Source organism: Corvus hawaiiensis, chromosome 4, assembly GCF_020740725.1.
Source record: "Corvus hawaiiensis isolate bCorHaw1 chromosome 4, bCorHaw1.pri.cur, whole genome shotgun sequence".
NCBI lineage: Eukaryota > Metazoa > Chordata > Aves > Passeriformes > Corvidae > Corvus > Corvus hawaiiensis.
Window position 1 is genome coordinate 20,915,181 of NC_063216.1, and position 24,475 is coordinate 20,939,655.

At 42.2% G+C, this 24,475-nt stretch overlaps 1 protein-coding gene across 8 annotated transcripts in view; it reads left to right on the plus strand.

Annotated features, from left to right (window-relative positions):
• DGKI (diacylglycerol kinase iota) overlaps positions 1–11,575 on the plus strand; it is a 214,091-nt gene extending 202,516 nt beyond the window's left edge. For all 8 annotated transcript variants that reach the window (XM_048300143.1, XM_048300144.1, XM_048300146.1 and 5 more), the window contains one exon: positions 298–11,575. In XM_048300143.1, the coding sequence (XP_048156100.1) occupies positions 298–414 (117 nt within the window). In that variant the 3' untranslated portion in view covers positions 415–11,575. The remainder of the gene's footprint in view (positions 1–297) is intronic.
• The last annotated feature ends 12,900 nt before the right edge of the window (positions 11,576–24,475 follow it).

A 24,475-nucleotide genomic window follows, 5' to 3' on the forward strand; every position in this document is an offset into this window, starting at 1 on the left:
AGCTGAGAGTGGGTTGGTTCTCTGGGCTTCAGATTCAGAAGCACTCTTGCTGCAGCCAGGCAATCAAAACTAATTCCTACCTTCTGGGGCTCTATGAGGTAGCCTATAGTGGGAAAAGAAATCATCTATGATTCTATGATTTGTTCAGATGATAGAATTGTATGTTGCAAAAAGCTTTCAAAAACAGATGAAATCCAGACAAGTGACTTCTGACTTGTTAATTGTCTTCTGCCTAGAAATCATCTGTTGCTCTAAACATGTTAGCACAAGACCTTCTCTTCATGTTTCTTATTATAGGGTAAGACCCCTCGTGACAGGGCTCAGCAGGCTGGTGATCCGGATCTGGCCTCCTACCTGGAGAGTCGACAAAACTATCAAATGGTTTCCCACGAGGATCTAGAGACAGCAGTCTGATGTCTGAAAATGTCCAAGAGGATTCCTGGAAATCTCGAGACTGCACCTGAGGCACTCGGGCATCATGTGAGGAAGAAACTGATGCAATCACCGTGTCTCTCACTCTCGAGGAAAATACCTGAGGACATGCCACCAGTTTCTAAGGGCTACTGAGTCTTGCCACGGAACAGTTATGTTCCATAAGTTAGCCCATGATGGATGAGGTGGGACACTCAAAGGTCTGTGGAATCCATAGGCCACAAAAATTTACCTTTATTGCTTCCAGCAAGTAGCATGAACTTCTCCCATGTTCATCTGTACAATTTGTTTAAAAAAAAAAAAAGGAAAGAGTAAAGAGGGTGTGGGGGAACAAAACTCCAAACTAACTGGGACATTAAGCCACCCAACCAGGCCCTCCTCCATCCTTACAGTTTCCTGAATTGCTTTTATTCTCCTGTTCCCCTCACTTCTCATCAGTTAAATATTACCTGTTATCTCTGTATTGTCTTCACCAATGGTCAGGCAGTAGCAAAATATTTGAGGAGCTCTGGATGCCCTTAAGAAATATCCAGTGTTTTTACCAGCTACATTCCCTCCCTTGCCATCCTCTCGGAAGCTGTGTTGTCAGTACTCAGCACCACGGAGTTTCCTTGCTTTTGGAGAGGATGCTGCATATTGCCTTGTTTCCAGGGTGTGGGGCAGAGTTAGATTTACAGCAGTGACAAAACCCAACCTCATTGTTGCTGGGCATATGGTTATGGTATCCTCGTGAGACAGGCATTTGTATGGAAAGGAGGTATATGGGATATACCATGCTGAATGGCAGAGCAGAAAGTCACCAGGAAGGTTTCTCATACCGCTTTTGTGCCCATAATGACTGACCCAGTTCTGCTCAGGTTTTAGGCCTCCCTAGAAGTTGATAGCTGTTCTTTACCTCTGAAAAGATGGGTTTTCCACTGGGGAGAGATTTGTGCAAGACTCTGGGAATTCTGATGGGCTGACTTGCTGACCTAGTCCCCTTTTCAGTACAGCCAGAGGGATGAAGGAGACCTGGACTATCAGCAGCCAGCCTGGGCTTGCTGCTGCCAGCAAACAAATGGGCACTGGCCTGGTGGCATTGGGAATGGGAAAACCTTTTTGACTGAACCTGCAAACGATCTGATTTTTCAAGGGAACAAAGTTTTGGGGAGTCTGTCCCCCTGGAGAAGGACAAGCAGCAGCTCTTTGCCTTGTAACCCACAATAGGTTTGAAATGTAAAGCTTAGCTGCTGTAAAGGCCAGCTGTGTCTTCTGTACTCATCTGTTCTCTGTCTTATAACCATAAAAGAAGAGAAAGCAAACAAATATCCAGGCATAAACAAAATGTTTTACCTTTTGGTTTCCAATTCCTACCGGTATCTCAGCTGACAAAATAGCAGAGCTTCCACTCCTACTTTGTCAGACCAGTTCCCATGAAGACGCTCATGGCTGACTTTTGGCATAATTCTTGCAATACACTTTTGAATTTTGCTTTGTTGTTTGATTCGAAAGATCCATCAGTGTTTGTTTTCACATGCCTTGCTAGAGGTAGCTCTCTGATAGATGGTGATCATCAGGGTTACATACATTTGGAAACCATGAAAATAACTCAGGTCATTATCCAGATAAGTTTTTCTTCTTTGGTAGAAGTGGAGGAAATCAAATGAATGCAATTTTTCTTTCTTTCTTTTTTTTTTTTTTAACCACACATGATTGTTATGGTAGGGAGGGGGGAGCTAAAAAATATATTTTAAATTGTTTTCTCCTCTTTTCAAAAGTTCATTTGATATGGGCAAAATATTTCTTTAGTATTTCTTCCTCTGGAAGGAAACTATATATATTTGTAATCTATAGATCAATGGCGACATGAAATGTATTTTGTCTTATTTTCTGTCTTTACCTTTCTCATTTAAAAAAATAAAATATGAAAGCCAAATTACGTCCCTTGATAATTATCCAGGGGCTTGTGGAGAAAATAAGTATGTGTATATATTAGAACAGAATTTGGCAACTGCTAAAATAAAAAATAAGAATATAGTTTTGGTTTATGTGATATTTCCACAAGGAAAGATCCTCACACTGTGGTTTCATGGTAGGCCTTGCTTCATCTCCCAGCTGTGAGAAAAAACATTACTGTAATATTTCTATATGTTTGATGAAAGTAAGAATTATGTTACTATCACTTTAACCTTTTGGTTTGTTTTACTGACGTGAGAAATGGAGGAAGTTTCAATGACACAGGAGCTTGGCTCTGTCCTGTGCTGAGGCCAAGCTGAGTATGGTCACTGAGCCCGTGACAGCTTCCTGGTCATTTAGTCCCATGAAGCAAGTGGAGCAGTAAAGGCTTGCTTTAACCACAGGTAGCCTCCAGAGGCCACATGTGGATTATGATAAGGGAGCTGGGTCTGGTCCTCGCCTTGTCAGCCCATCCCTGGTACACAGGAGGTGCCTGCAGCTGTGGCTGGATCTGGAGCAGCTTGTCAGGATGGGCAGACTTCCCGAGCAATTTTGTGCCATTTGGACTGCTCAGAGGAACTCAGAGCACACGAGAGAGCGTGGCTTGCCTTTTCCCCTGGAAGCTGGATGATATGATCAGAGTGAGCCTATTGTGTCTCTGGAAAGCTGCCTGTGCTGTGTGCTCAGCAGGAGACAGCTACTGTATGATAAAAATAGCCCTCAGCACAGGGGGAGCAGGAACTGGCTGGATGTAGTGCCTTTGATGTTCAAGGTGTCCCAAAGCACTGCACACATGATGCACTAGATACTGGTGATGTTTTGTATTTGTAGGTGACAGAGCGTGTCTATTGTTTTCTACAATGTCTCAGGCATGGAAAGGAATACCAGGTTCACTGAGGGCAGCTCGGGACCAGGATGCTGCAGGACTGTTCCTTATCCTTTTTCAAGTGTGATGGGATTACCAGAGGCAGGCAGACTCTGCAGCAGTTAAAGGTGACACATAGGCATTGAATCTCTGGAGCACCTGGAGTCTAGGTTAGTACAGTACAATTGTGCCTGCACTGGGCAGGGCCCAAATTCCAGTGGGCAGCTGGGAGTCCACTTAAATTACACGTAAAGCATTTTGATTTACTGAAAATGTCTGCTCAGCGGCTGTGTCTGTTAATGTGTGTATATTACTATATATATGTATATTTATAAATAGCAGTATGCATGTATATAGGTGCACACATACATATGCGAACACACTTAAAATTGTGCCATTTGAATGACAAAGTACCTGAGGATGCTCAGCTACTGAGATTGCTGGACTGACAAAACGTCATTTTCCATTTTAATTTGTTATTAAAGGGAACCTTTTTCAGTAGAACTGAGGAGCTCCTGAATTGTTCCATTGTACTGGTTTTACTATCTCATTTTGGAGTTAAATGGAGGGAAAGAAAGTATTTATAATGTTGATAAAATAAACTTAATTTTGTAATTTAATAGCATCAATTACTCTTATTATTTCATGTTTCAATGCTAGAGGTATCTTTTATGTGTTATTCAAAGCATGATGATGTCATACATTTTTCACTTATTATAGCATAGAATGGCAATGGACAGGAACACCTTGCACTAGACCAGGCTGCTCAGGGCTCCATCTAAGCTGACCTTGAACTCTTCCAGGGATAGGTCATCCACAACTTCTCTGGGCATCCCTCAATACTGTGAGATGTGAGTTTTGCTTATGAAAAATCGGGGCTAAAGGTAAATTGTGCCTGTTACAAAACAGGTGTCAGACTCCAGTGGCTCTTTCACCACTTCATGTGGTGGCTTGCTTGTCTGTGTTTTAGCACTTTAAGTTGTCTGTAGGTGTTTTTACTGAGACCTGTCATTTTTGCTTTTCCCCAGCAGCAGTAAAATTGCTCAGTTTCAACTCATGATGCTGTAGCCTGGATTCAGTCTACATGAGATGTCCCCTTCTACATGAGGACTGTCATACAGAAGAACCCTAGACAAAGAAAATAGTACAAAATTGATGTTTTGTTGCCACTGATCTTCCCAGGTGTATTTGCTGAGCTGGTGCTGTTGTGTAAGAATAGATGGGGCACATGGTTTTTCTGGAGGTGTGGTTGTAGGAGGTTTGTTTCAGTAATATTTCATGGCCTCTTTGGCTCATTTTTGTCTTTGCTGTGACAATGAAATGCATGGTAGTGAAAGTTTCTAACACAAATTCATCTAGAAGGTGGCTATTTTCCTTTCAGCCATCCCAGAGGCCTTCTATGGGACATGTATGTGTGTTGACCCTTCCAGGATGACAAAAGCATGTTGACATGATCTGTGTCTGGGATATGAAATGAGCAAGACACATCAGTAGCCTCAAGTTTTCTTGGAGTTTAATGGTAGTCAACAAAGGTATGAGCATGCTGGAAATTTAAATGCCTTGAAAAATCTCCAAGGAAATTCCCTCCTTGTGCTCTATGTACTCTGAGAAAAAAGCAGTTCCTTGTGCTGATCCATTTGAGGTGTGTCATTTTCCTTGCCTCACTTTCTTCTTCTTTTGCACCAAATTAACATCTATAGAGAAGTATTCTATAAGACTTGTTTATGAGCTTGCAAAAAGTAACATTTTGACCTCCATTTTACCTATTCATTTCCATTCATAAGATATTTTCTCTCTTTCTTTTCCTCCGTGAATCTAAGCCAGAGTGACATTACATTATTAGCTTCCTAATTAGTCTAAAGCATCAAATGTGAGTATCTTTGGACATTTCAGCAGTCCTGGAAACAGCTTATATTCCTGTGCCTTTCTGGGTGCATGTGAAGCTATAAGACACAGTATTACAGTGCTCACTGTGTACTCATCTTCTCATCTTGCTTTCTTAAAAAAAAGAAAGCTGCTATTTTTCTTAGCAATGGATTGCTACAGCCTTAAATTCCATGATCTGCCTGCCAAAATCTGTTGATTGCAACGGCAACTCAGTAATGTGCTGAAAGTTACTTGCTGGCATACTGATGAATACCAGAATTTAGTGTGGAGGATGTGTCTCGAGCTTCAGTGTTTTCACTCCCCCTTTGTAAGGGCAGGATGCAGCTCATGACTGCATCCCTGGAAATGCCTCGAGAGGAGCTGTAACCCAACCCTGCACCCAGCTGTTGGGGTGAACAGAATCTATAGAGGAGTTGGGATGTCTCAGCCTTTGCCAAGAGGTACCAACAGAGACAAATTGCAGCAGCTCAGCACTTGGCTTGGGCTGCCCAAAGCCAAGAGCTTGGGCAGTTTCTCACTTCTAATTCTTTGTAAAAGCTTGGGAGGAGTGGATTACCCAGTAGTCAAAGTGACCATGGCTGCTTTTACTCCAGGTTCTGCCATGGCACCGGAGTTCTCTGGACTGCCTGCCTGAGATTCCCTGCAGGTACCAGAGCTCAGGGACTTCCCCTCCCCGGTGTGTTTCCAGCACCACTGCCTGTGGTGGTGCCCACAGAGAGTGCTGTTCTCTCATCCCCTGTACGTGTGCACTGGAGCAACACCCCCTACCTTGGCCGAGGAATTTCCTGGCCCGCGTATGGTGCCATTTGTGCAAAAGGGGAAAATTCCTTCCCTTGGGCCTTGATCACACCAGTAAATTCATTACATTTGACTTCAGTGATTAGGCAGGCTTAGAGCTGAATAACCTTACTGTATTCAGCCATCAGAGTGCATCTTGTCTCCTGCCTTATTTATAAGGTGCCACATTCCAGTCTCAGCTGCAGTTTCTTGTTTCCCTGACTGATTTTATGAAAAAAAAAGAACCAAAATGACAAAAAAACCAATCTCTCCTATGCAGTACACATGTATCTAGTTACCCAGAGAGTGGGGAAGACAGGCAGCTCATTTTAAAATCCCCTCATTCTGATATAGCACATCGTGGCTTCTAAAGTCTGAGCAGGGGGATGCCTTGCAACAAAAGCATTTGTTTCAATATTAACACATCTATATTTCAGGAAATAACTTGAGGCTAAGCCCTGTTAAAACAGTCAGCTTATGCTGTTAGATCTCCTACATGTCAGAGATTTGGGGAATCTAAGAAAGCAGTAATTCTCTTGACAGGCACATAAAGGTAGGTGAATGCCCCAAAAAGCGAAAACCCTTCTTTCTTAAAAAATTTGTTTCTATTTTGCTGCCCTCATCCACTAGAATCGGAACCCTGATTTGGGAATGCTGTTTCAGAGTTTACCAATATTTTAACAGCCTCAGCATTCATATGCAAAATATATAGGAGCTGCAGCATTTTGACATGCAAGAAATAAAGCACTATTTCTTTGAGCAATATAATACTACGTATGTAATTGCTTCATCTCGAGCCAGCCTCCTTTTGCTGGTGAAGTGCCACACCTGGCTCTTCAATTAGTCCCTGTCTGGGAGGCTGCTTGATGTGTAAGCCAGCACTCAGTGAAGTGTGCAGGTAGCAATCCAACGCTCTGGTGCGGCAAGGGCTGCTGCAATTAACGAACTGCTAACGCACGAACCCCGTGCAATTCATTTCTTAGTGTGCACTTCATTTTAATGAGAAAAATGGCCCTCTCATTCCAGCTGCCTTAGCAATCTTCAATTTCCACTCTTTTCCTCAACCTGTGGTCAAGAAGTAGAAGGTAATCTCTGTTCCTATATGTATTCAGGAATCCAAATCCTGTCTAGGAACTGTACAAATCCGGTTTGTAGGTATGGAGAAGAACTCAAGAAGCTCTTGAGTCTGATGCAGCAGACATGAGTGATTTATACTTGGCTAATTAGGCTTTAATAAGTAGTCGCACTTTTCTAGGGCTGTTTTTCCTGTGTGACATTCACATAAAAAATGAAAGATGACAAAATTAGAAAAGCAAAGTTAAGCTGCCCCCTGGGAATGGGGAATCCTACAGAATGGCTTCCACATGCACTGCTCTTTTCTAGATAGGGAGTTGCAGTGCTACTTCTTGAATAACACTGTAATGAGTAATTATGTATCATAATTGGATATATCTAATTGTAATAGTGAGGTGGGTGCTCACTGTGTTCAACACTTGTCACCCAGGTGCAGAGGTATTCCTGCCCCTACAGAGATCACCACACAGTCTGGCGGGGGACACCCTTCTGTTGGCAAAGCTTGAGGCTTTTTGAAGTGAGACACGAGCCCTAAGGTGTGCAAGGACATCCCTCCCTGCTCCTCAGCCACGCTGGAGGTTTTCCTTCCAAATGAATGGAAGCAATGCCACATCAAGATAAATGATTGTTGTAGGTCACAAAGTGAATAGTTGTATGTCCTCTCCTGTCCCCTGCTACAGCCCTTTTCCAGGACTATTTTTTTTTTTTCCCTTCATCAGAATGAGAAGTCTGCTGATGTGCCTGTTTTAATAGAAGATAGGTGCAGTTGTGGTTGTTTGTGATCTTGCAATTATTGTAATACTCTCATTATCTGCATGGTATATGGGAGGAGTACATTCCTGTCAAAGCTAAGAAAAAAAGTGATCTTGCTGCAGCTAATGGCAGGAAGGAACTAGAACATAATATTATTTAAATTTGATTTTAAATATTCTTCAGTGCTCTTTGCTTTTCCTTCCTCCCCCCTCCTCTTTAGAGTTTCTGTACTGAAGTCTTTAATCTTTCATCATTTCTTCTTTCCTTAGCTCATCCTACCTTCATTTTTTGACTGGAAAGATCAAAATCCTGCCCATGTGCTTACCCCTTGGGACGCTTCTGCTTGACCAGTCACAGATGGTTGGATCTCCTCTGACCATGTACAGACATGGGTAGGGAATGTTGAAATTCTCTGTACTAGGAATGAGTTGGTTGTGCAGTACTAAAGGCTCCTCTGAGGGCAGTTGTAATGCCCGAGTTGTAATCTCAGGATTAAACAGATGGGAAGTGTGATGGACTTGGGTTTTTCATACCTGCAGGCTTGATTTCAGCCTTTCCAGACTTAGTCTTAATATGAATAAGGAAAATTCTTATGTATATTTTTTTCTGTCTACTCTCATGTTTCTTCCCTTTGTGATTTTCCTGTTAAATAATCTCTGTCTGGGCAAATGTAGTTGTGTTGCTCCATGATGTGCTTGCAGGAAGAGGCAGCTGCTTCCAACTGGCAAGTGAGTGTGCTGGTCTCGCCTGCAAAATGGCTGGCTTTGCTACTGTACAGTTTTCTGCTCAGCATGTATGTCACAAAAATCACAGGGAGATGGCAGGGGCTTATCAGGATTTTTTGTTCCGTTTACATGTCACTGCAGAGAGATTCTCTTCCATCTGCCTCCTTTGATCACACAACAGCTTTGGGAGAAAGGAAAAGAAGTGACTGAGCCTTCAAAGCACTAAGTAGCTCTTGGGAGCTTTGTCTCTTCCCTAGCTTGCTGTTGCACCTCACAGAGCTGGGCAAAGGGAAAGCAGGGGATGCCTTATGTGCAGAAGGATCCATCTCTCACCCTCCTGGCAAAAGTAACAACTCTTTGAAGGTACCTATTCCAGACACCCCACCAGTGCCAGGTAGAGTGTAAAATACATAAGGACATCAGCAAGCCTGCAGGAGCTCACTTCCTTCCTAAGGGCTCTTCCAAGCTCTTTTTGATTCTGTTCCTGGTGCCTCAGGACAGGGATTCCTGCCTGTGTCTTCCTACAGCAATCATCCTGAGAATGTCCTTTGTAATGGGTGCCATCTAGCTGCCCTCACACCGTGTGTTACATGTGCTCTGTGTCCTGTAACTCTATTGGAAAGTGAAACAATCAAGAGTTAAAATCCCTTTCAAAGTGGACTTAGGAGCTGCCAGCTTTGGCCACTGACCCACCAGGGTGCAGTGCACTGGGGAGGGGAATATGGAATACGACTGCCAACATTTCTCTGTAGAAACGTTCTCAAGGTGAAATGTGCTTTCACAGTGGGAAATGAAGGTTATTTTTCTTCTGCCCATATTATTTTCTGTTGCAAACCCTGTGCCAGTCATTTTGGATGCAGACAGATTTTTGGAAGCAGGAGGCTTTTGGAAGATTTTTGAAAGTCTAGCCAGTGATCAAGCTGAGGACTTGTGTTCTGCAGCTCCCACACAAACCTTCTGGCAGTCCGTGGAGGTTTCAGTGTCCTCTCCGAGTCAGTGAGCAGAATATTTTGCTACAAACTACAGGCCTACCTTTGTGCCACTGCTATTGCTACTTTGCTTCTGCACAGCGTTTAGAACAGGTGTGGTTTTGCAGCCTTGCACTGGGAAAAACCAAGGTGTTATAGGGGAAAACATGATTTTCCCATGGACAGAAACACTCCTCAAGCTGCAGTTTTGTGCTAATGAAAATGCGATTTTACGTAAAGACCGAGCTTGGTTTATGAGACTGTCACAGCTAGCTCGGTGAGGTTTTATTTCCAGCAAGACTGGACCTGTTGTTTCATTGCAAAACAAAGAAGATTATGCAAAAAATAATCACTTGGTTTAATGGTATGCTTCTGTCTTATGATAGTTTACAAGTCTAACTGTGCCACATGGTTGTGTCACAGAAAAGGGAAGTATTTGCTTTCAGAATTTATCAGAATTCTCTCTGGTCGTACTGTGGTCAAAGAAATAGGGCCAAAAGTAGCAAATCAAGGGTTTGAGATTGTATTCCTGCCACTTCCATTGAGTCATTTTGGGTAAGTCATTCAGCCTTACTGTGCCTCAGTTTTCTTATCTGTAAAATGGGGATAATATCACCTCCCCATACACAGACAGGTAAGGTGCTTTGTGTTATGAGCCCAAAATCTGCTGTATATTAACTATTTTTGAATTGTTTGTTTTTTATTTTTTTTGTTGTTTGTTTTTTTGTGGTTTTGTTTTTTTGTGGTTTTGTTTTTTGTTTTGTTTTATTTTTCTTTTTTTGGTGTGTCTTGTAATGTTACTCCTCTATGGCATCCTGCTTCTTCTGGAGCCTTTTTTTGAGAGAGTGAGAGTAGCCCTCTCCCATGCTTTTTAGTTTAACTGGTTTAAGTCGAGATAGTAAAGGGTGCTGGAGAATGACAATTTTCTAACGAGCTATTTTGCACTTCTCATGCTTGATTTCCATGTTTGTGCTATCTTGCATTAAAAGTTGTAACTCAGGTGATATTTCAAGTCAATGAAAGCTTTCAGGTGGTTTTTCTCTCTTCAGAGAAGAGTATTTTGCTGAATTTTAGAGCAGCTTTATTCCATCATATTGAGTTGATTGAGCACAGAATTTTTCCTTTGGGAGTGCCCATCTCAGAAATAACTTTCTGTCATCTCTCTATTCTGTTGGTATGACAGAATTACTGCCTAAGAGTCCAGAAATCACCACTTCAGTTTGTTGATGCAAAAGGTTTTTGGGGAATGAAGAGAAACATTTGAGGGAACAGATTCTCTGGCCTTCATGTTAACATCTCCTCTGGCCACCTGGCAAATGGGAGATGAAAACGGGTAAAGAACAAGGACAAGAGTTAGCAAAGATTTAGGGAACTGGAAGTTTCTCGTGCAAAAAGGAAGAAGGCTAGGAAGGAGTGGGATGGTGATGAACACACTCTTGATGGAAAGGCTGAGATTCATCAGGCTAGGTATATATATATATATACCTCTATCTATAGTGGTGCTTCCTGGAGATTGTGGAGAAAGGACAATGGACAGATTCTGATCTCCTCTGCACTAATTTCACTCCTGGTCAACCAAGATGGGACCGAGGCCAGAATCTGAACCACTCCATAATGTGTTTGGCCCCTGAACAGAGCAGTAAATTCAAATAACAAACGTGCATTTTTAGTCAACATTTCATAGGCATCCAGAGTTCCAGTATATGTACATACCCTATTATCTGAACCCACATCTGTTCCAGGAGTTGTAATAACATCTCAAAGGGCTCTTTTATGCTACCTGACCCCATGCATAATGCGCTGGAACATCTTGAGGCTGCCACCTGGCAAAGGAATCCGAGGCACGCAGCAGTACCCATGAACTGAGGATATATGTTTAACAGAGAATCAAGGCACAGGTAATCATCAGTGAGGGGGAATATGAGAAGGAGGAGGGGGTTTTTTGTAACAAAGTAAGAAAGTATTTTCTTCCATGATTTTCTTGCATTTCCTATTTATACCAAGTATCTTGATCACTGTGTTGCCTATCTAAGGAGATTTTAAACTGGGGGAAGAAAGAAATATGTATACAGTGAAAGAGCTGGTTACTGTTCCTTTTGGACACTTTTTCTGTATTGTGACTTGTGTGGAAATGTACAGAATAAAAGTGAAGAAGTGCATGCCTTGGCTGGGCTGAGTTTCTTTGTGTCATTTGCCAGCAGAGCTGGGTTGCTGCTTCTGGAAGAGTGGAAAGTGGTGGGACTTGGAAGTTGTGAAGAGTTAGGGGGAGTGGAGGAAAGGGATCCAGAGGTCAAAATTCTGCATATGTGTGTATGATAGTGTAGAGAAGGGAGTGTTAAGCCTCTGGATAAATCAACTTCAAGGTCATGGTAAAGAAAAAGGTTAATGATACCTTTAATATTTCCAGGAAAATCTTTTCTGTCCCTTAGTAAACACAGATTGTCAGCACAGTATTCAGTGTGTGCAGGAGGGATCCAGCAGGGATTAGCAGGACTGTAACACAGGCTTATAGGTCACCTCAGGATCTTAGCTATGCATCTCAGGAGAGTTTCTCCAGTGCAGGAGACTATTATCTCAGGACTAACCCATGAGCATATAATGACTCTGTTAGCTCCTGCCCAGCTGTGTCTGATTGAAGAATTCTTGAGAATGTCATGGCCATTGCTCGCTTTCTTGTCTTCAGCAGTTCCCCTCCCTGCCTCACTCAGGAGTTTCTGTGCCATTTCTGACACAAAAGTTTTGTGACCTCTCTTCTGTGCAAGTCAGTATTTCCCAACAGCTCCCTTGCCTCTGCTGTCCCACCCTGAAATTGTATTCCTGAATCATTTTGTGATGTTTCCTTTGTGCTGTCTCTCTGGGACAGTGCCTGCCCCCAAAACACCTCCCTCACACATGGTTCTGGCTCCCTCCTCCACTCCAAGCCCTTTGATGCTCACTGCTGTTGCCAGCAGCCAGCTGTGTGCTTGTCTCTTTTAAAGGATGTCTTAAGCTCCCTTTTCCTGCTGTCTCAGAGAGCCTAGGAATATTATTATAATTAATAAGAATAGTGCTAAAAAGACCAACTGTTCTGCCTGTGCATGACTAGCTGGAGCTGGACGAGGATGTAGCCTAGTCATGAGTTACACTGCACAGCAAGGAGCAACTACCAAGCCCTGCTTTGACGTCCATAAGCCGTGTGGTACAAAGCACTGACTCCTCTGGGGTCCTTCACAGTCACCAGCTGCACCAAATGGCAGCCAGCTGCTCTCTGGAAATGTCTGTGGAGAAGAGGTGCTTTTTGATGTGCTTGGGGCTGCCCCCACAGCAACCTCTGGAGGTGTTCCACCACCTGCAGGCAGAGCTGCTCAGTGGTGCATCTGAAAAAATGAGAAAACAGCTTTGCATCCTACTGGGTTTGCACCCCAAATTCTTGAATGTGTGTGGCCTTACACATGCATGTAGTTCTGAAGAGAGTCCAACAGCTCTTTTCTCATCCACTGTAATTTGCCCTTGTTACTCAGCCTTTCAGCTCTGTTAACTGTTTCTAACACAGGGCTGGTTTCTTGCCAACTTTCCCTACAAAATTCTTTAATAGGGCCAGTGAAATTCATAACTATATATGCACATACATACATACACACACACATTTAAATGTCTATCTCATAGGCTAATATACTTCTTTAAGTGAGGAAAGTATTCCCCTTTTCACGCAATCTTTCTTTACATATGAAATGTAATAATATTTCTTTAAAAAAGCTAAAGCTTTCATAGTAGGAATGTAACTACAATGAAAAAAAACAAAAACCCATTCTTGGGAGGAAAAAACCCCAATCCTGACAGGAATGATTTGCTTTGAAACTTTTCTCCCCCTAAAACCCTGCAGCTTCACTGCAGCCAAGTGATTTCAGTATTTCCCTGCAGTTAAAATGTGGTTCTCTCTAACAAGGGACCTTTTAAACTAGGTAGTGATGCTTGTAAGACATGTTGCCAAGGTTGTTAAGTTTAAAAATAGGTAAATATTGGAAGGAGTCCCACAGTTTCAAGGTGTTAGATCTCATATTTTCACATTCAAGGCTTGATATTGATACATGAGTATTGTATTTGCAGCTGTATTAGTTCACAGCAGCACAAGAAAACCTTTAGAGATGGACTCTCTCTGCTTCTGCCCCATCTACCCACAATCTTAATTGGCACCAGGGATGTGTGAGTGTGTGTTTGCCAGGAACTGTTGTTATGAGAGTGTGGAGTTAAAGTATTAGTGTGTCAAGTGCATGGATTCTGCAGCTCTCATTCAGTAAGGCAAGGAGTCCCGCAGGTATTAAAGGTGAGCTGTGAGTTCCAAGACCCAGAAAAATAAAGGATTTGTTTCCCATGGATAAGAAACAGGAGTTGTCTGCTGGATGTTAACTCAAATGGACAATTTGTAGATGACAGGAAGCCAGGTGTTGGGGTCCCTCCCCTGCCGTGTAGCCCTGGGAGAGGGGCCCTGAGGGCACAGACACGGGGTTTCCCTGCCCCTGCTCAGCCTCGTTCCCATTGGTTGGTTTGTGTTCCCTGCGCGGGCAGAAGGACCCTTGGTCCCGTGACTGGAACAGTTCCTCGGCAGAGCTCCGGCCATGCGGCTGGAGAAATAAACATCTCTCTGAAACAGCTAGCAAGAATCTGTCTGTCCATATATATTTCCTTTCCACGGGACTCCTGGTTTGATATATGCGTGTTGCAGGATCCCCACTGCAACAAATGGTGAAGATTTGAGAGCAGAACGATCCCCGATCCCTAAGCGACTGATTTGTGTGAGTAAACCCTGGAAACTTTGGATTCCTCTTCTTGGTTTTGCTTTGCTATTCCATATCTGAACTATGGAGGAACCGTGGGAAGACTCTTGGCTCTCAGAGCCGCATATGGACATTTATCTTAAACTTAAAATGATTCTTGAACAACGATTTGTAAATTTTAGCTTGATTCAAGCTCAAAAAGAACTGAAACACTTCCTGGCATGGTTGTTTAAGAACTTTTTCTATGTTTCTTGGGATTTAATTCTTACCAAGGGCTTTTGGAAAACCGTTTGGACACAGTTAATACTGGAGTCAAAATATATGCCGATGGAAGAATATTTTCGTGAATATTATTTAGTTACCGAGACTGTTGAGCAATGTCAGCTGTGTCCTGGCGAAGGGAAGCCTGGCGCAGGGACCGTGCGGCCCAGGCCACGTGCGCCGAGCGCTCTGCGAGCAGCAGCGAGGCAGTTCCCGCGCGCGGGCGGAGCCACGCGAGCCGCAGTGTCGGCGGCGGAGCGGGGAGCGGCGGGACCCGGCGGTGCCTGCCCGGTCCTGTGCAGCGCGTGGTGGAGCGAGCCCCGTGAACGCCCGACTGAGAGGGGCGGCGCGCGGGCAGCGGCTGGCGGCGATGGCGGTGGAACGGAGCCGCGCCCGGCCGAAACGCGCGCTGGAGCAGGGCGCGGGGGAGTCATCGCCCGGGGACCCGGCCGAGACGTGGGTGCAGCGCCCGGCAGCGGCAGCGAAGCTGCGACCAGAGGAGGCGACGCACGGAGAACTGAGCGGCGCGGCCCGGCCCGGCCCGCGCAGCCCCGAACGCGACCCCGGGAAGAGCGCGCAGGCACGAGCAGCCCCGACAATTCCAACACGGGAGCGACCGAAAGAGACAGCAAAGACGCAGCGAGACAGAAAACAGCAGCCACTCGGAAAAAGGAAAAGATCATAGCAACTAAGACCTTAGGGATAGTAAAATGGTATAATGTTAAGCAAAATTATGGTTTTATAACAAGGTGTGACAACCAGCAAGACATATTCGTGCATAGAACTGCTATTAAAAAGAATAACCCTGAAAAATGCATCCCAAGCTTGGGAGATGGAGAGGTGGTGGAATTTAATATTGTACTAGGGAGAAAAGGGTTACAAGCATCGCAGGTCACTGGGCCTGATGGTGTTCCTGTAAAAGGCAGTATATATGCAAAAAATCGTAGTCATGTTAGACAGTATCTCCATTGTAAGCCCCCCCTACAGTTTCCCTTTCCTAATCCCACCTTTCCCTTTTACCCTATATCCTATTACCCCCAGTGTACTCCCAATCCGTTTTTTCATCCATGGTTTCCCTCACAAAACCATGCTTTTGCCAATTGTTTCCCCAAAAATCCCTTTCCAATGCCGAGTGGGGGATGAAAAGGGGGAGGGAAGAAGTTAAACCCTCTCCTGCCTCAGTTTCCCCACAAAGCATGCTCAGAGAGTTCTGTCTCCCTTCTGTCAGCCCTAAGATGTTCCACAGAATCTGTTTGGACATTTAAAGACTCAGGAGGGTGGCTTGTTTTGTTTTGAAACTGTTCTTGTTATGTTTATCCAGTTGTTTTCATTCTCCTTTTATTAAAATAAAACGGGTGAGGTGTTGGGGTCCCTCCCCTGCCGTGTAGCCCTGGGAGAGGGGCCCTGAGGGCACAGACACGGGGTTTCCCTGCCCCTGCTCAGCCTCGTTCCCATTGGTTGGTTTGTGTTCCCTGCGCGGGCAGAAGGACCCTTGGTCCCGTGACTGGAACAGTTCCTCGGCAGAGCCCCGGCCATGCGGCTGGAGAAATAAACATCTCTGAAACAGCTAGCAAGAATCTGTCTGTCCATATATATTTCCTTTCCACGGGACTCCTGGTTTGATATATGCGTGTTGCAGGATCCCCACTGCAACAGCCAGGGGAATGAAGCACTGCTTGGTTAACACCTATAAGAAGTTTGCTATCAGGGAACTAACAAAAATCAGTAGGACTGACTGTCAGAAGGACTTCTGACTGCAGCCTCCATTGGTCTACACTCCCAAAGCACATAACACCTTGACAGGAAGCCACAGAGGTTTCAGCTTTTGGATGAAGACTTCTGCAAAAATTAGAGGGAAGGAGGAGGCTTCTCACACAAGGATGGGTGTAGACCTGCTCAGGAGGAAGTTCTGTTAAGCTGGAAATACATGGAGGGCACAGAGTAGGTGGAATCTATTTTGTTGTTATTTGGATGACTTTTTTAAAGGTGATAGGAGAATGAAGAAGTGACTTTAAAAGGAAAAAAATAAAATTAAAAATGTAGTTCTGAATATTTTGGATCCCAGAGCTCATCCAACCTGAACGGCCTTGAGTGAAAAATGGTGTTAGGTGATTCAGACTAGTGTTTGGTGTCTAGATTTTGGGGGTTTTGTTCCTGATATTATCAGCCAACAGGCTGTGGGGACTGTGTTTTCTTGAAATAAGGTATGATTACCTCTTTTTGTTAATGCATCTATGTACCACACAAATTTCTTCGCTGACAGAGCTGATGATATTCTAACAAGCTCTGGTCTTTCTCAGTCCATTTATGAGCACATACTTAGCTCCAGGAGTATCTGTGTTTTGCTAATGGTCTCACTATCATCCCTGAAGTAAGTACAATATAATGGGAGGCGAGGCTCCATATAAATATAAGGGGTTATTATTCTGGCTGTTCACCCTTTTTCCTTGTTCCTCCCTTCTGCCTTTTATGAAATGTATAATGAAAGGGCAGATATGAACAGTGGTGTCCAGTGGAATGAGATTGTACAGTAAGGGGTCACTGGATAACTAGCAGTTTCTCTGTGTAACACAGCTATTAAAAGTTCTTGTTAGTCTTTCCAGTCACTTGAAGGTTCTTCTGTAGTTTGAAGTTTTCCCTAATAAAAAACCAAGTGAACAGTATGTCTGACTCCATAAGTCACCCTGAAATTCTTACACTGGGTATGCAGTCAAGCTGATTTTTACTCACAGTGCCCATCTCTAAGAAGTGACCTCCTAATGGGAGAGCTAGTTCAGTATTGCAGTGTTCTGGAGATCATCTATGGCTTTTTTTCACCCTTTAATAACGAAGGAGGTCCAGTCTGTAGCCAGAAGTTAAACACCTTTGTGCTTATGGGGGGGAAAGAGAATAAGGGCTAATTAGGATTATGAGGCACTGTCTGATTTAGAATGCCAATACTTTCTGGCCTTCTCATGTTTAAGATTTCTTTTTTTTTTAAGCTTCTGTAATTTTCTGTATGCCAGCTTTGAAAACACAGCAATACAGGATATGATTATCTTCTTTTTTTCATTATTATTAGTAACAAACACTGAGATTAATATTTCTAGAATACAGATTCACAGCTCCTTCTAAATGACAGCTTTTTTCAATGTCTCAACTCAGTCATCCAATAAAAAAGACATCGGTAAAAATGGCCATATGTATGTGTACAGTGAAGGCTCTGGAGCACAGGTTTTAAGAGGAGCAGCTGTGGGAGTTGAGGTTGTTCAGCCTGGAAAAAAGGAGGCTCATGGGAGACCTTATGGCTCTCTACAACCACCTGAAAGAAAGTGATAGCAATGTGAGGGTTCGCCTCTTCTCCCAGGTAACACGTGATGGTACAAGAGAGAATGGCCTTAAGTCGTACCAGGTGAGGTTTAGATTGGATACAAGAAAAATCTCTTTTAAGGAAAGTCTCACCAAAAGGGTTGGAAAGCACTGGAACAGGCTGTCCTGGAAAGTGGTTGAGTTGCTGTCCCTGGAGGTATTTAAAAACCGTGTAGATGTGGCGTTTAGTGATGTGGTTTAGTGGTGGACTTGTGGTTAATGCTTGGGCTTGGTCTTAAAGGTCTTTTCCAACCTAAATGATTCAGTGGTTCTATGAAGGTCTTGGATCCAAGGACTTGGGAACAGTGGATAATTCAGAAACTTCATTGTCATTGGCCAAAGTTAGTTTCTCTACTTTAGAATCTTTCTTACTACGTGTGTCTTGAGGAAATGAAACTTTCTGGTGTGAGAAATTAACCTTCTGCTTCCAGACTATGATGTCCACCTCTAGTTTTGTCTCAGATCTGAACTTTGGTCCTACCCAGACATATTGAACCTTCCTGTTGCTGCTGCCCTTTTTTCCTAACCAATTTGAGATTTTTTGCAGGTCTTTGCTATTTTTTGTCATTAGATTACAGAAACAATTTGTGTTTATCATATAACATTATATACATATATACAGATTGTATAATACAAATGTAGGCTAATTTATGTTGGTGGGGACATCTGATCCAGTCTTGCACTCAAACCAGGGTCAACTCTGAGGTTAGAGCAAGGTTATCAGGGTTGGATCCTTGCGTTTAGGACCATTATTTAGGTCTTACCAATGCCTTCCTTGGGTTTTTACAAAAGAAGAAAGAAAAAAGTACTTGCTATAAGGAACAGGGAATATGAATTGACAAATGGAAACACAAAATGTGTGTGATTTTCAGATCCAGGTGCTGAACACACCACAGACAGATAAAGAGAGGCTTCTTTCTATTACTCAAAGGCACCCAGGAAATCACTGCTAGAAACAAAGAATGGACCTGCAAGTCCTCTGACTCCCGTTATATTAACCTCACATCTGGTAAATTCTACTGCACTGTGTGTCTCCTATTGAATTTTCTAGTTTCTGCAGTCTCTTGTGCGGAAGGTTATTTCATGAACTTATGCACTTTTCTTTCAGTTGTTAGGGTTTGTTGTGGGCTTTTTTTGTTCCCTGAAGCTAAAAGTTGCATCCCTATTGTGCAGGAAACAGGAAACAGATTTGCTCTTCTCAAAAATATTGGGCCTTTAAATGGAAACTGGGAGGAGAAGGGGGGGACAGCCTGCAGCCTTGTCACATTCTTTCCATTGATACACATGGACACCAGGAAAAAGTCTGATTCTGATCCCTTAAAACAATAGATATGGAAAAGTTTTCTCTTTTGTTTAGTTTTTCTTCTGTCCATCTTAATGTGAGCACAGCAGCGAAAAGCACTACAGGGCCTGGTCTAGGACTCATGTTCTCTGTTAGTCCACAGAAAAAGCGAGAGCTGCTTATCCCACAAGTTCAAATACCTCTGTACTGGCCAACAACAACAACAAAATGGTTTTATCTCAGTGGGAACTGAACATAACAGTTTAAAAATTATCTGCCTCAGGGTACAGCTGTGTTCATGCTTACCTAAACACAGCCATGGAGGAGCAGTGTGTTTGACTGGAAGGAGCACATGGAATTTTCAGATAAGCAGGTGGGTAATTCCTCATCTTCCTGCCACAAGGGTGGGAGGTGTAGGTTCCCATGGAGGTGTCATGATGTAGATATAGTTCAGCAAACCAAGCCAGGCCTCAGTGACCACTGTCTTTCAGCCCTGTCCTTGTCAACATTTTCTTCAACAACCATGAAGTAAGTGAGCCTAATGAGATCTGGTGCAGCCACAAGACAAAGAGCAACCATGGTTTGTCCTGGGATGGGAGAGAGCAAAATGCATTGGCTGAAGCTCCAGTGGCAGAGGGGCCAGTTCCTGTCTCACACTTATACACAGAGAAGCCAGCCAGCATCCAGAGGCTTGAACTTAGCATTTATTTTGCTTACTAATAAAAAAAAATATGTAAATGCTGGTTTTAACTTATCTTAGCCATTGGGATAAGCACCAGCATAGAGCATGCAATAATACCGATGAAGCTTTTAGATCTCAGATGAAACGTGCTACAGGTTTTCATAACAAATGAAGAAAACTAATTACCTTTAAGGTAGAACTGCTGTTCCAAGCCTTCTTTTTTCATTTGCCTCAACCTTTCAAACTTACCTTCTTGGAAAAATTATGCCCATTCTTAGCTATTGCTCTGAAATATTAATTATGGAAAAAAAAATAGAACAAAAATCTACACCAAAAAGAAACAAACCTTGACCAAAAGTGACCAATTTAATCTCCTTCATATGTTAAATACACAAATGTTCTTAAGAATTCATAAGGAAAAAATTGGCACAAGAATGAGGGTCAAAATCAGCAGTTCAGTCTTGCCTCATGTCTCAAGTATTGATGAGATGTATGAAACAAGACCTCTTCAAGCTGGAGGACATTTGGTTAATGACTTTTACAGCTATGAATGCTAGAATTTTCAAAATGTTGGTCAAGTAATTCTGCACAAGGGTAACAGGAAATCACTTTCCATTTTCTTTAATTCATCTTCATTTTTTAGACAGCTCAAGCTTAAAAATGTTCTGTATTCTGAAGAGGTTCCAAATCCAGCACTCTTCCTCTTCTCAGTTGTCCCACATAAAAAACCACCTGAATGTTAAAACAATATTGTTGGTCTCCCTCAAATTCTGTTCAATAATCTTAGTGGGTGGGATTTGAATTTTGAAAAGTTGTAATCAGAGGAAAATTTGAATCAGTAATGGTTTTGAGACATCTCGAGTGGTATCTTGATGTTCCAGGAATTGTGACCCTGAGGTTTTATAAACATATTGTTATTGCGGCCTGAGAAGGTGTAAATTCCAAATAATTTACCTGCTCTGTTTTGGTTTGGGTTTTTTTTTCTTCCTTTAATAACAGTAAGCCCAGCAAAATTTGCCTTGAATCCCCTTCCTAGAGCAATTCTTATAGTAAAGTGCCAGGTAGTATTTCAGACTCAGTCACACAGCTGGCTTATCACGTTAGTGGAGAAAATCACAGGTGAGAATACACTCCACAGTGAGGAGAGCCTGGATGCAGTGTGCCTGCAGTGGGATCTGAGCATTCCTTACAGGAGGAATCTGAGTCCTAGACAGGCTGGGGCAGCAGGGGAATCCAGCTGTGGGGGTTCATGTAGGATTTAATACAAAGGTTATCCCTGTTAATAAACCAGGATTCCATGGAGGATGACTTTTTCCTGTCCAGATCAGGTCGTGTATCAGTTTGCACGGGCTTCACCCATCTTCACTTTTCAATTTCATGAATAAACAAACCCACAAAAGACACTTGCTAAACAAGTTCATGGAATCCCAGCACTTCTTTTATCATTAGAACAACCAGGGGAAAAACACTATATAAAGAGCATTGAATTACATCTGTGACCTGGTCCTATGACTGTGCTTCAAAATTAGGTGTTTTTCATTTTTCTGACCAACACTGTAGGAATAATTTGAAACATAAAGGGAGTATCATTTTACAACATTCCAAACCAATATTTCATCTGGAAAATGAATGGTACCCATAGATGCTAGAGTAAAGACAGGCAGTGCAGCTAGGAAAGTGCTCCTCATTTCCTATCCCAGACAGCTGAAGCAAAACAGATGTCACACACACACACACAAAAAAAAAAAAAAAAAAAAAAAAAAGAGAAAAGGGGGAAAAATTTAATCAGAATCTAAAACACGCCACTAAAGAAAGAATTCAGGCAACAGTGATACGGGGTCACAGACACTCCTTGTTAAAAACTCATGTTTTCTACCTCCTGAAAAGATATGATGATGGAAATGTAGACAGGCAAATTGTACCAGAAGCATGGGAATTTTGTTAAATATTGGGAACATTTCATTAAATGTCACATTGCCTTTAGGCAGTTAACTGTGGTTCCTAACACATTTCTGGTGGTGTTGCTGCTTTCAACTCCTTGCAATTTCTAGATGTGCATTATTTATGCTGTCCTAATCAGATCTTATATTAGCATCATTTAGACAAAGAGAAGGATGCAGGTTATTTAAAGAGAGAGGGATGAATGCTGAAGAGAGAGACAGAGCTCAACTCTTTGGAAAGGTCTACTTCACAATATCTTAGTGTTTAGGCAGAATAATTAGAAAAAGCATACCCTGGGGAGGTGAAAACAATTCTGAAGAGTCTCATGTAGTGTTGAAAAGCAAATTAAAAAAGCAAGAAAATTGCTACTGAAGTACAAATATCCTCTTAGGTTCTGAATATAATTTCATCAACAATGGCACATATATAGCTAAGATTGCATTCCTTTGTTTTAAACATTGCATAAATACTACTAAAAAATCATGGTGTCTTCAAAAGGCATAAAGTTCTTGAGGGGTCTTAGAAGACCAGATGAGACCCTGTTCTTATCCACTTCTTGGTAAAGAAGAGCTGTGGATGCTACAGAGTTACCCTGATTGTGCCTGCTTCTCAAAGTATCTTTGCTCAGACCCAACCCCTTTTAAAATCTCCATAATTTCACTTTAGAAATGAATGGTAAAGCAAAATTATTACAAGCAATAGCTATGGTGGTTTTGTCAAAATGAGCCTAAAACTAGGATTTTTTAAGTGATGTCAGAAATTATTCTGCATGGGAAGATACCTTCCCATGTCTTCTACCCCCTTCAAAATCCTGATATGCAAAGTAAACTACTGAAGAGAAGGCTGTAGTAGAGAAAATAACCAAAAGAACAACGTGTGGCTATTTTCTTGAGTCTTTCTCACTATGTTGACAGTTCCAAGAATTAAAAAAGTGAAAAAACTCCCTACCAACCCTTGTGAGAAAGGCTCCAAATGCTAAACACGTATATGTATTATATATTATAATATACAAGTTTATGATATATAGTTTGACACATATTCGGAACATTTTTATTAACGCTGGATTTTTTAAACAACCTTTTAACATTTATATTCTGAAATTTTCCCATAAAGCATAAGTGGAAGAATCAGGACTTTCTCCCCTATGTTTGCTTGTTCACTTTTTACTATTGAAAACTGCAAGTCTAATGCAATCACATAATGCTGGGAACTAGGTCTTTGGGGAAAAACTTACATCATTCAGCAAGAAGTGTTAGCATTGCCCACAGTAATCCCCATAATTTGATATCAGCATGAAATTTTTAATGTGGATGGTAAAGGGTTTTAATGTGCACATTTTTTTTAATAACAGCCAGTCCAGGTCTAGGTCTGTGAATGATGATGCCACGTTTTGTTAAACTCCTCAGCATGAAAACCTAGATCAAGCTGACGTTGAAGCCAACAGCATCCCACAGGAGTTTCCATCAAAGATGTATTGTGCTTTATGAGGGCCATGCAACTGGCTCAAATCTCAAGCAAGAAATTGCCAGTAAGTTAAGAACAGATGTACCTAATTTTGTTCTTATGGGCAAAAAAATCCTGGCCATTACATTAACTAATGAGGCACTGCACATGTGCAGGTAATAGCTGTTTGTCCTCCAGTTCTTATGTTTCTAACAACAGACCTTTATGCAGGTTTCTCGTTATCTCTATATGTGTAGATTATATATTGCCTGAATTTCCCATTTGCCACAGTTGTTTCTAAAACAATGTCATCAGGTAAAGAGTACTACATGACCTTAATACAATTTCACTTTTTATTTTATTCTCTTGTGAAAATATTAGCTAGCTTCTAAAGTGCTTTGCAACCCTATCATCCTCTGAAGCAACCATTTTAGGGCCTGAATTTCATGATGTCCTACTTAATGGATGAGTTGCTGTCACTTCCACAACTGTCAGTCTCAGTGCACGCTTGCCTTTACTACAGTGAAGTAGTAACTAAAGTGAAGAAAACCCCCTCTGTTAGTATGTGCAAGCTTGTACTGTGACCATTGAAATCTGATGAGCTCAACTGTGAACTAGGCCACCAAAGTCTTGGGAAAAACAGCTATAAAGAACTCTCAGTAATGGTATTTCTGAATATGTTTGAAAATTATTTGTCAATATTATTTTCTCAATGTTCCCTCTATTGCTGTGATCTCACTAAAATTCATAATCAAGGATTTAGCTGCCTGTTCTGCAGTGCTCTGAGAGAGAACTCTTATCATTTGATTGTGCGTGAGAAAAACTCGTTAAAACCACTTATATTTGTCCTTAAAAGTGAAGTTTAGCATCATTATAATCACCCAGGTGAACTCTTTATGAATTGACAAACAAATTGGAAGGCAAGAGAACATTTTGGTTTGAGGAATTTCTTCTTTGTTCATACATTCAACTCAGAGTTGTGCTGGTTGCATCACATTGCAGATGCAAAGGGTGTTGTAATGTTTGCTCCCCAAAATACTACCAATTCATCCTATAGTGAGAAATATTTCTTTGATTATACAGGCACAACTGGATTGAAAGTTACTGATGATGTATTTCACAACGTGGTTTCTATAGATTTTCTTTTAACCGGAAAATGTTGTGTGCCATGATTCAGCTCATAGGGGAAGTATCAGAATGCTCCTAATTTTCTAACCACTTGCCTGCTATATAGTTAGAGCCTCTAATTTGTTATTTCTAGCTTGGCAGAGAGTAAAATTGACCATTTCAGTCCAGTGCCCAGGGCAAAGCTATTTAGTACTATGCCTGATACTAGCTGATTCTCTTA